We start from the raw sequence: 12,342 nt of genomic DNA on the forward strand, positions 1-12,342 counted from the left end.
ACGTATCGACTGATGTAAATATTCATCTGGTGGCATAACTTTATGAATTCGCGTACCTGAAATTGAGATAATGAATATTCTAAAATACTCTGGTCATAGTAAACCTCGAATAAAAAACCAAATTGATCTACGAGGCGGAGGGCACGCCCCCTACAACGTCGGGTAAAATGTATTCGATGAAATATTGGTAACTTGTCAGAATGCCAAAATATTTATAGTCCTATGCTTTACTTCAACTTAATATTATAGGTGTGAACAGATGTTAACCTGGAGACGATAATAAGCTACTTTTTCTCTTGGTCAGTTAGCATATGTCGATAACGCGGTTGAAGTCGTGGGTAAAAGCTAGTTAAATTATAATAAATGCAAAAGTTAATAACGATAGATGGAAGGATATATGTTTGTTACTTTTTACGCTAAAACTACTGAATGTATTTAAATGAAATTTAGTAGAGGGGTAGACTCTTATCCTAATATTACACATAGGATAGTTTATGTACTGATTCACGCGAGCGATGCCCTATGATAATGATGTAATGATGGTCGATGATAATGGAATGGTAATTTCACCTCTACTGTTGGTATACATTGGTGAGCACCAATGGGAGATGACAGGTGAGAATAACAGATCATTCGGTCTAGTCGTAACAAATTCATCAGCCATCAGTTTCCATTACTAACAATCTCTTCCCCCTACCACCAAGGTAGTACATAGGAAGATAGAATTTAGTTTATTCAGATGAAATACAATACAACCAAATAATTATTTATATATACTGAATATATATAAATAATTATTTGGTATTAAAATTGAATAATCGATTGAGTACCTTGTCGGTAGGATTTTCCATATACAGGTATTTATAATAAGTATGCCAATAATTAAAAAAAATTAAACAAAACAGACCGATAATGTAATTTTCAAACAGGATATTTCAAAATGTCATAAAAGTCACTGTCTAAGTCAAAATAACGTCAAACATCAAATTCAAGACATCAGTTTTGAGATAAAAGCTTTTTGTTTCCACATTTTAATAAATTGTCATTAAATAAAATACCTTACACTTACCTTTTTCCGATCATACTTCTTAATTTAATCATCAAACGTGAAAATTTAATTTATCACAAATAATTCGCACATAACCTCTTACTGAGTTATCTTGAACTAATTAATATTCATACTCAAATCTACGTGGTTATATGGTATCTGTTGAGGAATTGAAGAATTATTGAGGTAAGTACCTATGCAACCTGAATAGTGTAAATCATTCTCATCTAAAATAATTAGTACATTCATCAGATGCGTTCAAACACCAACTTCTCTGATCAAACATCTTTCAAATACTATCAAAGTTGACTGAATCTCTACTCTACTTTTAAGTCTTAATGTGTACCTGCTGTGTATTTCTTTTATATATCAAATTGCTCTCTATGTGATGTCATATTCATCTTTATTGTATACAGAATAAAGAAAAAAAATAAACCAATTACATACAAATGTAATAATATAATAGCACTTAGAATGGCAAATAAGCACATGCTAAAAAAAAAACACCAACAGGCATCACAGAATACAAAATAAGTAATAGAATATGACATATTGTGACATGGTCCTCCCATGTTTTAATTCTAATAGATAATAATGGAAGGGTTACCCTGGCTTCGCTATCGGTGTACACTGGTAAGCTATTAGTGAGAAATTATATGTGACAATGCAATGCAAGTCAGTTAACCCACAATGACAAATTTAACAAAGAATTAACCATGAAGGTTTTAAGGGTGAACCGCTTGGAGGTCAACTTGATAAGATATATTACTAACAATAGGTCCTCTCCTGTGTTATCATTCCTGAGGACTGAGATGTTATGCCTTCATCATCATCTTCCTACCCTTATCCCAATTATTATTTGGGGTTGGTGTAATTTATTTTGCTTTTGAGATGTTATGCCTTCATACTCTATAACTTAAAGCAAAGATCCTTATCAAAAAACAGTCATGCACATACCAACAACTTTCTAAAGTCTTCCATTGATTTGTATCATAACCAACCAGCCAACCAATGGTTACCACTTTCCATCATTTTTTTTTTTTTTAGTACGTTTGTTCCGTTTGGAACAGGCTAAGGTCGGAGACCATGCTGCCTAGTCTTCAAAAAGATAATTTGTCTGGAATCCACTTTCCATCAGATGGCCTGTCATCTTGTTTGTCATTCTAAGTTGTATAAAAAAATAAAAAGTTAAAATTACAGAAGTTTGTATTGTCCGGGTGTTGAATCTTCAATGTCAATGTCATAATAATATGATAAAATAACATTTTTATTATTAAAATATTTAAAGCATTTTTACCTTATTTATATAAACAGCCATATTAAATCCCAGAGTAACTATTTACAGTGACAGCTATCACTTATAATTTTCCAGTATTCCCATTAGTAAAAAATTCTTTATCTATGAAAAAGTGAAAATTAAAAAATATTAAACTAAGTATTACTAATCTGAATATTAATTTTTATTTATTTAGATTGATGTATGTGGAAAAGGTGAAACAGGTCCATTTATTTTTTATTGTTTCTGTTCATATGAATTAACATAATACTTATTTATTTATCAATCAAAGAAATAGACAATTGCTGGATGTTTATAGTTTGAGTTCCAGAAAAAAACTGATTCAATTGTGGTAAAATTGGTTCTTTTTATATAAATACTTAATTACTGAACTGATTTTCATAAAACAAAATCTGAAAGTATATCTTTTCTGATAAAAAAAAAGAATTTTTTAAATCAATTTATAAATGGAACAGTTTCATAACTGTAACTACATAAAAAAAAATATAACCAAATTGAAAACTTGTTTTTTTTAATCATTTAGAAGGAATATATTGTAAAATGACTTATACATCTATAAATATATAGATAAATTATTTTTACATTGATACAAGCTATTGCTTTTACTTACAACTGGAATTATTCTGTTTATCCATTCCATGTCATTATCAAGTTCTAGACCAGTTGCAACTGGTTAATAAATCACCATTCACTCTGATATGTGTTGAACTTTTTAACCCAAAATCGTATGAAGTGCTCTACTTTATTATCAAAATGCAGTTTCATCCAGATTTTATTACTCCTCCTATACCGTGTAATAAGAATAACTAATAAAATTAGACAATATATTACAGCTAAGGCCCTGTACTAAGCTAATTGGTCTTGTAAAAGTTAATACAAAGAAATAATAATAATTAATAAATATGTTCATGACACCAGTCCCTAATAGGGTTTTTTTCAGAGGTTAAGTCAGAGGGGATTAGTAAGCTGTTAATATTATGATAAACACACAAACAGACACACCTACTTTTTATCAAACATATCGTCATAGTCGTAGAATACTGATGGATCTTTACAGATAATCTTTGTTAGATCCGTCAGTATTCTACGACTATGACGATATTAGAATGAGTCTTAAATTTGGGTTAATAATATGTACCATTATTTCATATGGACAAATCCAATGTAGGATAATCCCTAGATTGGAGGGGTGACAACTCAAATGCATTGCAGAGAATCAGTGGATGCAGGTGCCTCAGCACCGTTCCTTATGGCAGTCTATGGGGTGGCCTATGTTCAGCAGTGAACATATAATGGCTGAGATGAAGATGATAATTTCTAAATCTGATTTTTTTATCTTCACGCTAAATCTCTTATGAGATAGATAGAGAAAACTAAATTCTAAAATATATCTTATCACACATCTTAGAAAATTACTATCTATCTATCTATTATTTTATAATCTAACTTCTAATTTATAATTTCAAAGTCTAAAGTTGACTTTGAATGTCATTTAATTATTAAAATTTTTTGTTACTTTTTTTTTTCTTTCATTTAGGAGAGTATTTTTATTATACCTAACAGTCATAAAATATACACATAAAATATTTTACAGTTCCATTCATCGTTCCTCGCGTATTACACTAAGAAGTAAATTGTGAATCTCTAAGAATTATCCCTATACTTGTTTGTAAGATTTATTTCTGCTTCATCACCTTATTATCAATAGTAAACATGAAATATTTTGTTTGTATTGTGTGACCTAATGACCTGTGTACATCAGTCGTAGGCGATGAGGCAAATCTCGTGCCTCCGGTTAGTCAGTACACTTCTGACCAGCACAATGAGGAGTCACACATACACTGAGTCGATGGGGTCGGCCAGGTAAAAAAATGTTTCATTTAAAAAGTGTTACTTTTGTGCCTTCCGTGTTGATGCTTAATATTAGTTCTTGTTCATATTTATATTTAGATTCATTGTGGTTTTTGTGTTATTTTTATAACTTTATAGTTCAATTCTTGATGCTATTTTTAGTTGTCCTTCAGTGAATTAATTACTCACCTTATGCTAATAATAATATTACATTTTTTTTAATAGTAGCTTGGAAATAATTACAACGCACAGTGCTTGTAGTTTTATTTATAGGTTAAACAATGTTTTTCTATAGTTTACTGACCCTTAATTAACTTTTTATAGACACTTGGCTGTCTAAAATGTAACTTTTAACGGATCCCATAGTTATTCATATTTAATTTAAATTGACATATTTCTGACATGACAAAAATCTGTGAAATGTGTTAATGGGAATTCGTTTTTTTTTTTTTTTTATTGCAAGTAATATTAGGAATCTGTCAAATTATTTATTTTAAAATATTTTTAGAAATTACCAAAATATAGTCATATGTTTTGGATCCTTAGACGTTAGTATATTCACAAGTATGTATTTCCAAATAGAATAATGGCCAAACTCCTGGATGGGAAAAAGATATCGAAAGATATCAAAGATGAATTGAAGAGTCAAATACAAGACTGGGTAAACGAAGGACATCGGGTACCATCTCTTCAGTGTATTATCGTTGGTAATGACCCAGCGAGTCACACCTACGTAAGAAACAAAGTGCTGGCGGCGAAATACTGCGGAATTAATGCGGAAACTATTAAATTTGAAGATACAATCACTGAAGAGTTTCTCCTAAATAAAATCAAAGAGTTAAACGAAGATGATGAGGTTGATGGAATACTAATCCAATTGCCAGTGCCTGATACTATGGATGAAAGGAAAATTTGCAATGCCGTATCTCCCTTTAAGGATGTTGATGGTTTCCATATAGTCAATGTTGGGCAACTTTGTTTGGACATGAAAACAATAGTTCCAGCAACAGCTCTTGGTGTTATTGAAATGATTAAAAGGTATTTTATTACTTTTAATTATAATAGTATTAAAAGAGATACAGTCTGATCCGTAATCTAAGATACTCGTGTGTTATGCGAAAGGAAAACGAATATCTGGGGCCATAACCTATTACAACGCTAGTTGAAAAACTGAGGCAATTTTGAAAAATGTTGTTTCCAAAATTCAAACAAATGGAACCAGTGACTTTATTTAAGCAAACTAACATAACCATAAGCTGCTCCATGACAATTATTTCTTTTTCTGATCTTGCCCTCTTTAACATAACTGTAATGTTCTCTGTGTAGTGAGTAAAAATAAAACGTGACAGTACTCAATGCCAGGCGGTTTGGCATATGGTTTTATTTCGAGTTGGTGTATTGTCCTTATGGTAAAATCTTTCGACATCTTGGGAGTGAAATAAAATGATGACAATTTGATCATCACAAAAAAATTTGAATGAAAGAGCATTTCTAAGTACACTATTTTTTAAGATATTAATTTATTTTTATTTGGCCCTACATTAGTTTTTTTCTACAGAAGCGGCATTGAAACTCACGGTCGCAGAGCAGTGGTTATCGGTCGGTCTAAAAACGTAGGAATGCCCATAGCTATTATGCTGCATACAGACAAAAAACACGAAAGCGGCCTAGGCATGGACGCCACAGTGACAATTTGCCACCGGTACACTCCTAAAGAAGATCTTGAATTCTACTGCCAAAACGCCGACATTATTGTTACTGCCACAGGTAATTCCTTTTAGTATTTATACTCAACTAGGTGTAATTTTTTTATAAAAAGTACCCTATGTATATTAGGGTACGGTCCAAATTTATTTAACTTTATTCAACTATTATGTAGTTGATGAAACTTCTAAATATCTTTTATTTATCCGTACACCTTTACAATCTTTCACACTTTGAATTGTTAGTAGAATATTTTTATCTCAGCCATTAACTGTCCACTGCTGAACATTAGCCTTCCCCCTGAGAGTTTTGTCAGTAGTTGCCACGCTTGGCAGGCGGGTTGGCAACCGCAGTTAGACTTTTTTTTAAAGATGTTTTAAGAGGGGTACTGCTGCCCATCCCTCTACCATATGCTCCCTTAGTCGCCTCTTACGACACCCACGGGAAAGGAAGGTGTGGTCCGTCCTATGCTGGGACCTACACGGCGAATATTGTATAGTAAAATAATAATAAGTCACAAATAAGAAATAGATTTTAAATGCCTTGGGAAAAAAGAGAATGTTTTTAAATCGTTTTTTTACTCAATACTTTCGCCAAGTGTCAGCTCATTTTGATAATTACGTTTGAAATCGATCTTTTGCAATTCTCTGTTAGTTCTATATTAATTTTAAAGCACTATTCACACTCATCAATACTGACACCTAAAACCAATGGCCACAGTAAAATTGTATTATATCATACAATAGTGTTCAATATTATTAGTAGGTATTTATCAGTGTCGATGACATTCAGTGACGTCAGTATTTCGCCGACGCCCCCTGCAATCCCACATGAATTTCTAGCTGAAAATGTTTTTGCTGACAGCGTTCAAGATGAATGACGGGAAATGGATAGAATTGGGTCATATTTTTATTATTTTTAAGAAGAATAGATCACGAAAACCGCTGTAATATCGTTGCTATTGAGTCGTTTGAACAATTCACGTCTCAACCTTGAACGTCGCCGATTGTAATTTAGTTCGATGAAAATTCGCTTCGAATCATATTCAATCAATCAATCGACCAATCAATTCAGTTGAATGCTTATCAAAGCGCATTAAAATCATACGTGAATGCTAACTTTGAATAGGACTTCCATCGAACAAATTCTGAATACAATCGATATTTAATAGATTTATTTGTATAGGAATCGATCTACTGATCGTCACATGTCGTCACTAATCAGTGCGGATAGCTCTTTAGGATCTGTGATATTTTATTAAAGAGAAATTTTTACAATTTCCTATATATTGTTCCTAGGTATTCCAAGTCTTGTAAAAGCAAACATGGTGAAACCTGGCGCTACCGTAATTGACGTAGGCATTACAAGGATCACTGATGCCGAGGGAAAAACTAAGTTAGTCGGAGATGTTGACTATGATGGTAAGTTAAATTGTGTTTAATTTGATTTTTCTCGTAAGCAATTTATTTTTTCTATGCAATAATAATTAACGTCTATTTAGTAAAACAAGCGAAATTTTAATTTAAAACTCGTCATCTTATACTAATTTAACTTAATAAATTTATTGCGGAACTTCATTATATATTTTTTTTATATATATAACTTAGAATGGCAAACAAGCCGACGGCCCACCTGATGGAAAGTGGTAACCGTCGCCTATAGACATGAGCAGTACCATAGAAATAACAGAGTATACTGTTTCACCCATGATACGGATATACGGATTAGAAATAAGGTTAAAATATGAAATATAAATAAAGGTTATAGGGTTTTTTTTTTTTTTTGGTGGGTGAAAGTAGTATGGTAACCCCGCCTGCGCTAACGGGATACGCTGGCGGAGCACCAGTGAAGGGTGATAGATGAGAATGAAAACAGGCCAGTTAGCCCATCATGATGAATTCATTCAGGAATTAACCATGATAGTTTCCAGGGGGAACCGCGAGGAGGTCGACTTGATTGGGTATATTGCTAGCAATGGGATTCTCAGTCTCCATTACTAACAATCCCTTTCCCCCCGGTTATTGGGGTTATTACCCGACATGTTATGATACGTACATTATAATATATCACAAAAGCTAGAAATTCACAGTGTGAATAAGGCCTAAATATATTAAAAAAAAATCAATTTATAAATTACTATCTTCCAAAAATTTATTCACAGCAAACATCATTATTGTTTTTTTTTTTTTTATTCATTTGCGTTATATTTGTTTTTTTTTTTTTGTTTTAAATAGAAGTGGTGAAAGTGGCAGGTGCCCTAACTCCGGTTCCCGGAGGCGTGGGGCCCATGACTGTGGCCATGTTGATGCACAACACATTGCAAGCAGCAAAGAATTTAAGTGAACAAAGAATCAAAATCCAGTGAGTTTTTACCTACGATCGCATCTGCCAGAGTTTTCTTATTTCGTACTACTTAAGTACATTGATTAACTTAAAAATAGTAAAATTTTTATTCATAATAACACTGACTGTTGAATTAAAAAAAAATGTGCAATATTTTAATTTTCGAATACAATAACTTTAGACAAGTAACAGGTCTCTTTTACATGATGCAGCGACAGTAGCGTCAAAATGCGCGGAGATAAATAATTATGTTGTGTTGTATATAAACCATTTATAACACTGCGACAATTTCATATACTCACAATTACAATTTTATGTTCTCGCAATGGCGGTGTTGTATACTTGTTACGACGATTTTGTACACTGGCCACGGCTATTTCGTACACTCGCCATGGCGATTTTGTACACTAACTACGACGATTTTGTACACTCGTTACAACTTTTTCGTATATTTGCCACAGCATTGTGTAAAAGAGCCATTACAGACAATTTAAGTCAACGTAATATCACAGAGGCTTTATATTTCAGCACCTAGATCCATCGTTTCAAACCATTTCTCTTATATTCATCCAAATCTATTCAAAACTCCAACAAAAGAAACCTAACCAACTACTTTCATATTACAAATAGTAATAAAATTGAATAGACTAAAATTAATTTTATGGATTCCCGTAAATTCGCGCTCGAATTCATTAGACTATAGAAATTATATTTTGGAATAATTTAAACCATGTTTGGCGGGACCAAATGGAAAGTTTTTTTTTTTATACGATTAAAGATAAAATAATAGAAAATAAGTCTAATAACGTTTGTATACGTTCTAATTTTTTAATGCTGTATTTATATATACGTAGTTAACTATTTCGATTTTTTTTTCTATACAGTCCTTTAATTTTTTTATAAACCAGTGAACATAATTAAGACTGTTATGAGGTACAAATGTAACTGTAAAAGTATGTACATTAGTAAATCTTAGGATTTAGCAACATGAGATTGTAAATGTAAGGTTTTATAAAAAAAAAACAAATTTAATAATTAAAAAATAATTTTTGGCTTTCACCTCACGTAACTTCCCTTTCTGACCACGAGTATGAACACCACGCAGTAAATATGTTTAAATAATATATCTGTTTTTATAAAATCCCGAATTAGTGTAAATCTCAAATTTTTGTATTTACGTCAGAAACATGGTAAATAATAAAAAATAGATATAAAAAGTGTGTGATGCTCGCACTCGTAGTCAGAACAATACGTTAAGTTAGGTTTGCTTTGGTAAAGACTTCAAAAAAATTTTTTTTTTTATTTAAAATTCTTGAATTTTACCAACTTTTAGTTAATTTAGTAAATCCTAAGATATACCAATGCACGAGCTTTTACAGTAACATAATTATTGGATGCAGGATAAAAATATAGACGGTCGATGTGAGAGCATTTTCATGTATTATAATTGAACAAAATTTAGGACTAATGACAGTCTTCAATATAATTAACACTAAAGCTAGATTAAGCGGATCTTCCACGCGGTAAATCCACTATCTACCTAATTGATAGCACTATATTTTTTTTTTTACATTTGAAAATGGAATGATAACCCCGCCTCAATTACAGAGGCAGGTTTACCATTCGTCCAATCTGACGTTAGTCCTAAAGTTTAAGACATTAACTATCGCTGCCAATTTTCCACCAAATCGATTTGTTAGTTTAGAGCGTTAAAAACATGACAAGTCCCTTTTGCATTTATAATAGTAATTAGTAATTACTAGGTTGTTATATTATTATTATAAATAAATGTGCCTTTTAACTTTAAATTAAATACGTAAAACAATTATAAAATTAAAACTTAAAATGGATCTATTCCATTTATGGATTTCTTTAGATATTTCGTTTAAGTTTAAAAACATTTACATGGGTTCCATAATATTTTATTTATATATCAAAATTTATGAAAATATATAATGCAACGGACATTGTTGTATTTTCACAAATTTTAGTTACTGGACTTGAATTCAGTTATGAGAAGTATTATTATAATATAGTTAGTTATAAATCAATAAAATTTCATATAATCAACTTAATTATTCAATATGGAATGGCTGTGATTGTCAATACTTTGTTATTTATTTATTTAAAAAATCTTCAAACAAAGTAACGAGTTTATAGCAGAAAAATGTGAATGGGTGTAACCTATTTCAGAGATTTTTCTTTTTTATTGTTTTTACAATTTTTTTTATTAATGAAAATAATGAAGTCGGGGTTACCATACCGGTAACCACGACTTCATTGGAGGGGTACTATTGAGTGAGGAATTAGCCACAATGGTATTCAGGAGAACCGAGTTGAAATCGACCTGTTTTGCCACATTACCAGTAATATAGGGTACTTTACTAGTAATGAGACTTCAAGTCCGACTTCAACCTGATTATTAGCTAACCTTTACCCCCACGAAATTGGGTTCCACCCATAGAGAATTGTTTTGATATATTACTTCTTTACCTCAGCCACATATTTGCACAGACATTTGTAAATTGTAGCCTTAGATCATATTACATATAGATAATATCTCTCTAACGCTTTGCGAAAAAGAGTTTTTTTTTTTTTATTTTATATTTATGTAAATAGGGGTTTCAATTATTTATATTATTTAATGTATAATAATGATCTAAGGTAACAATTCTGTGTTATACAATTGTCTACATTTTAAGTTATACTTATATCCGAATGTTAATTAAATTTAAGAAAATAAGAATAATAAAAATATTTTATTACTAAGATCTTTTTTTTTATTTTATAAACTTCATCATATTATTTATTTTTTATTTATTTAGTCTTTGCACTCCGTTGTCGCGGTATTTGCGACATTAAAATGCTAACATGAAATCCACTGTCGCGGCTATGGCGACACGGTTGTTTTACTAACTCAGCGCCCTTAATACTTAGGTAAGCGAAAAAAAAATGAAAAAAAAAACTCAGTAAATGTATAAGATAGTCAATATGACAAAGATATGAAGGTTGTCGCATTAAAACATAGGGACAGAAGCAATAGATAAAAAAAAACTGTTTATCTTATGGTGTTTATTATGGTTACATTATAATAATAATTTATTTGGATTACTTACAACACACAAATAACAACAGACATACACAGTAAAGAGATAAAACAATGTATACACAAAAACCAATATATATATATATATATATATATATATATATGGAATGGAATGGTAAACCCACCCGCGCCACCGGCGGGGCACCAGTGAATGAAGCAGGTCAGTTAGCCCATCGTGACGAAGTCAACAAGAATTGTTCACGATGGTTTCCAGAGGGAACCACGTGGAGGTCGATCTAATAGGGCAAATTGCTAACAATGGGGCTGTCAAACTCCATTACTAACAATCCCTTTCCCCCCACTCTAGGCTGGAGTAGATACACGTACTATGCGGGATAGAGAAGGATATAGGATACTTTTTATCGGCAAAGGAAAAAAAAATATTAAAATCACATTCGTATATAAATGTAATATATTATCTCTGATATGCATAAAAAATATAGTACTCACTATCTTGAGAGGTCAAAGATTTGAGTAATCTTGAAACTTTCAGAAAATTCATGAACACTTCGCTTATTCGTTGGAGGGTTTTCTAAAAGTACTTACGTATGTAAAAAAAAATACAGGATATGTAATCTATCAACTTTTGTTTTTTATTTTATTTGATTTTATTATTATTATTAATATTTCATATATTATTTGACATTATTAATATTTCATAATTAATGTGATGCGCAATTAAATAAATGAAATAAAGATTTTTTTCTCACAAAAAACAGTTGTGACAAAAGTTGACAAAACCAGTTATTTTGATCTAAAAATGAAACTACTGAGCCAATTTAGATCAAGTTTCTATTGGACCAATCTGTAAGTATATCCTTTCAGATAAAAAAAAATATCTTCCAAATCAATTTAGAACTGACGGAGTTTTCAAGTAATAAACATGAAAAGCGTCGTGGGGTCTCGGCATAACATAGACTACCACTTCCTTTCCCGTGGGTGTCGTAAAAATCGACTAAGGAAGGGCAAGAGATGGACAGCAGCGTCCCTCTT

General features: G+C 31.3%; 1 protein-coding gene across 2 annotated transcripts; it reads left to right on the top strand.

Annotated features, from left to right (window-relative positions):
* Positions 1–976: 976 nt before the first annotated feature.
* Positions 977–11,012, top strand: LOC113510829 (bifunctional methylenetetrahydrofolate dehydrogenase/cyclohydrolase, mitochondrial). 2 transcript variants are annotated; one of them, XM_052896301.1, is made up of 6 exons: positions 977–1,234; positions 4,108–4,208; positions 4,779–5,234; positions 5,755–5,963; positions 7,199–7,321; positions 8,135–11,012. In XM_052896301.1, exons 2-6 carry the CDS (start codon positions 4,117–4,119, stop codon positions 8,263–8,265), a joined length of 1,011 nt encoding a protein of 336 aa, XP_052752261.1. In that variant the 5' UTR covers positions 977–1,234; positions 4,108–4,116; the 3' UTR covers positions 8,266–11,012. The 2 variants fall into 2 exon arrangements, with proteins under 2 accessions (XP_052752261.1, XP_052752262.1); XM_052896302.1 differs by lacking the exon at positions 4,108–4,208.
* Positions 11,013–12,342: the final 1,330 nt, after the last annotated feature.

This window comes from Galleria mellonella, unplaced genomic scaffold (genome assembly GCF_026898425.1).
Source record: "Galleria mellonella isolate WM207_F2 unplaced genomic scaffold, CSIRO_AGI_GalMel_v1 utg32, whole genome shotgun sequence".
In the NCBI taxonomy this organism is placed as follows: domain Eukaryota; kingdom Metazoa; phylum Arthropoda; class Insecta; order Lepidoptera; family Pyralidae; genus Galleria; species Galleria mellonella.

Excerpts from the sequence above, each read along its gene's own strand:
- LOC113510829 (XM_052896301.1), top strand. The coding sequence starts at position 4,117 with ATGAGGCAAATCTCGTGCCTCCGGTTAGTCAGTACACTTCTGACCAGC. Across the intron at positions 5,235-5,754 it reads GTTATTGAAATGATTAAAAG|AAGCGGCATTGAAACTCACG; the intron begins GTATTTTATTAC and ends TTTTTTCTACAG. Across the intron at positions 5,964-7,198 it reads CATTATTGTTACTGCCACAG|GTATTCCAAGTCTTGTAAAA; the intron begins GTAATTCCTTTT and ends TATTGTTCCTAG.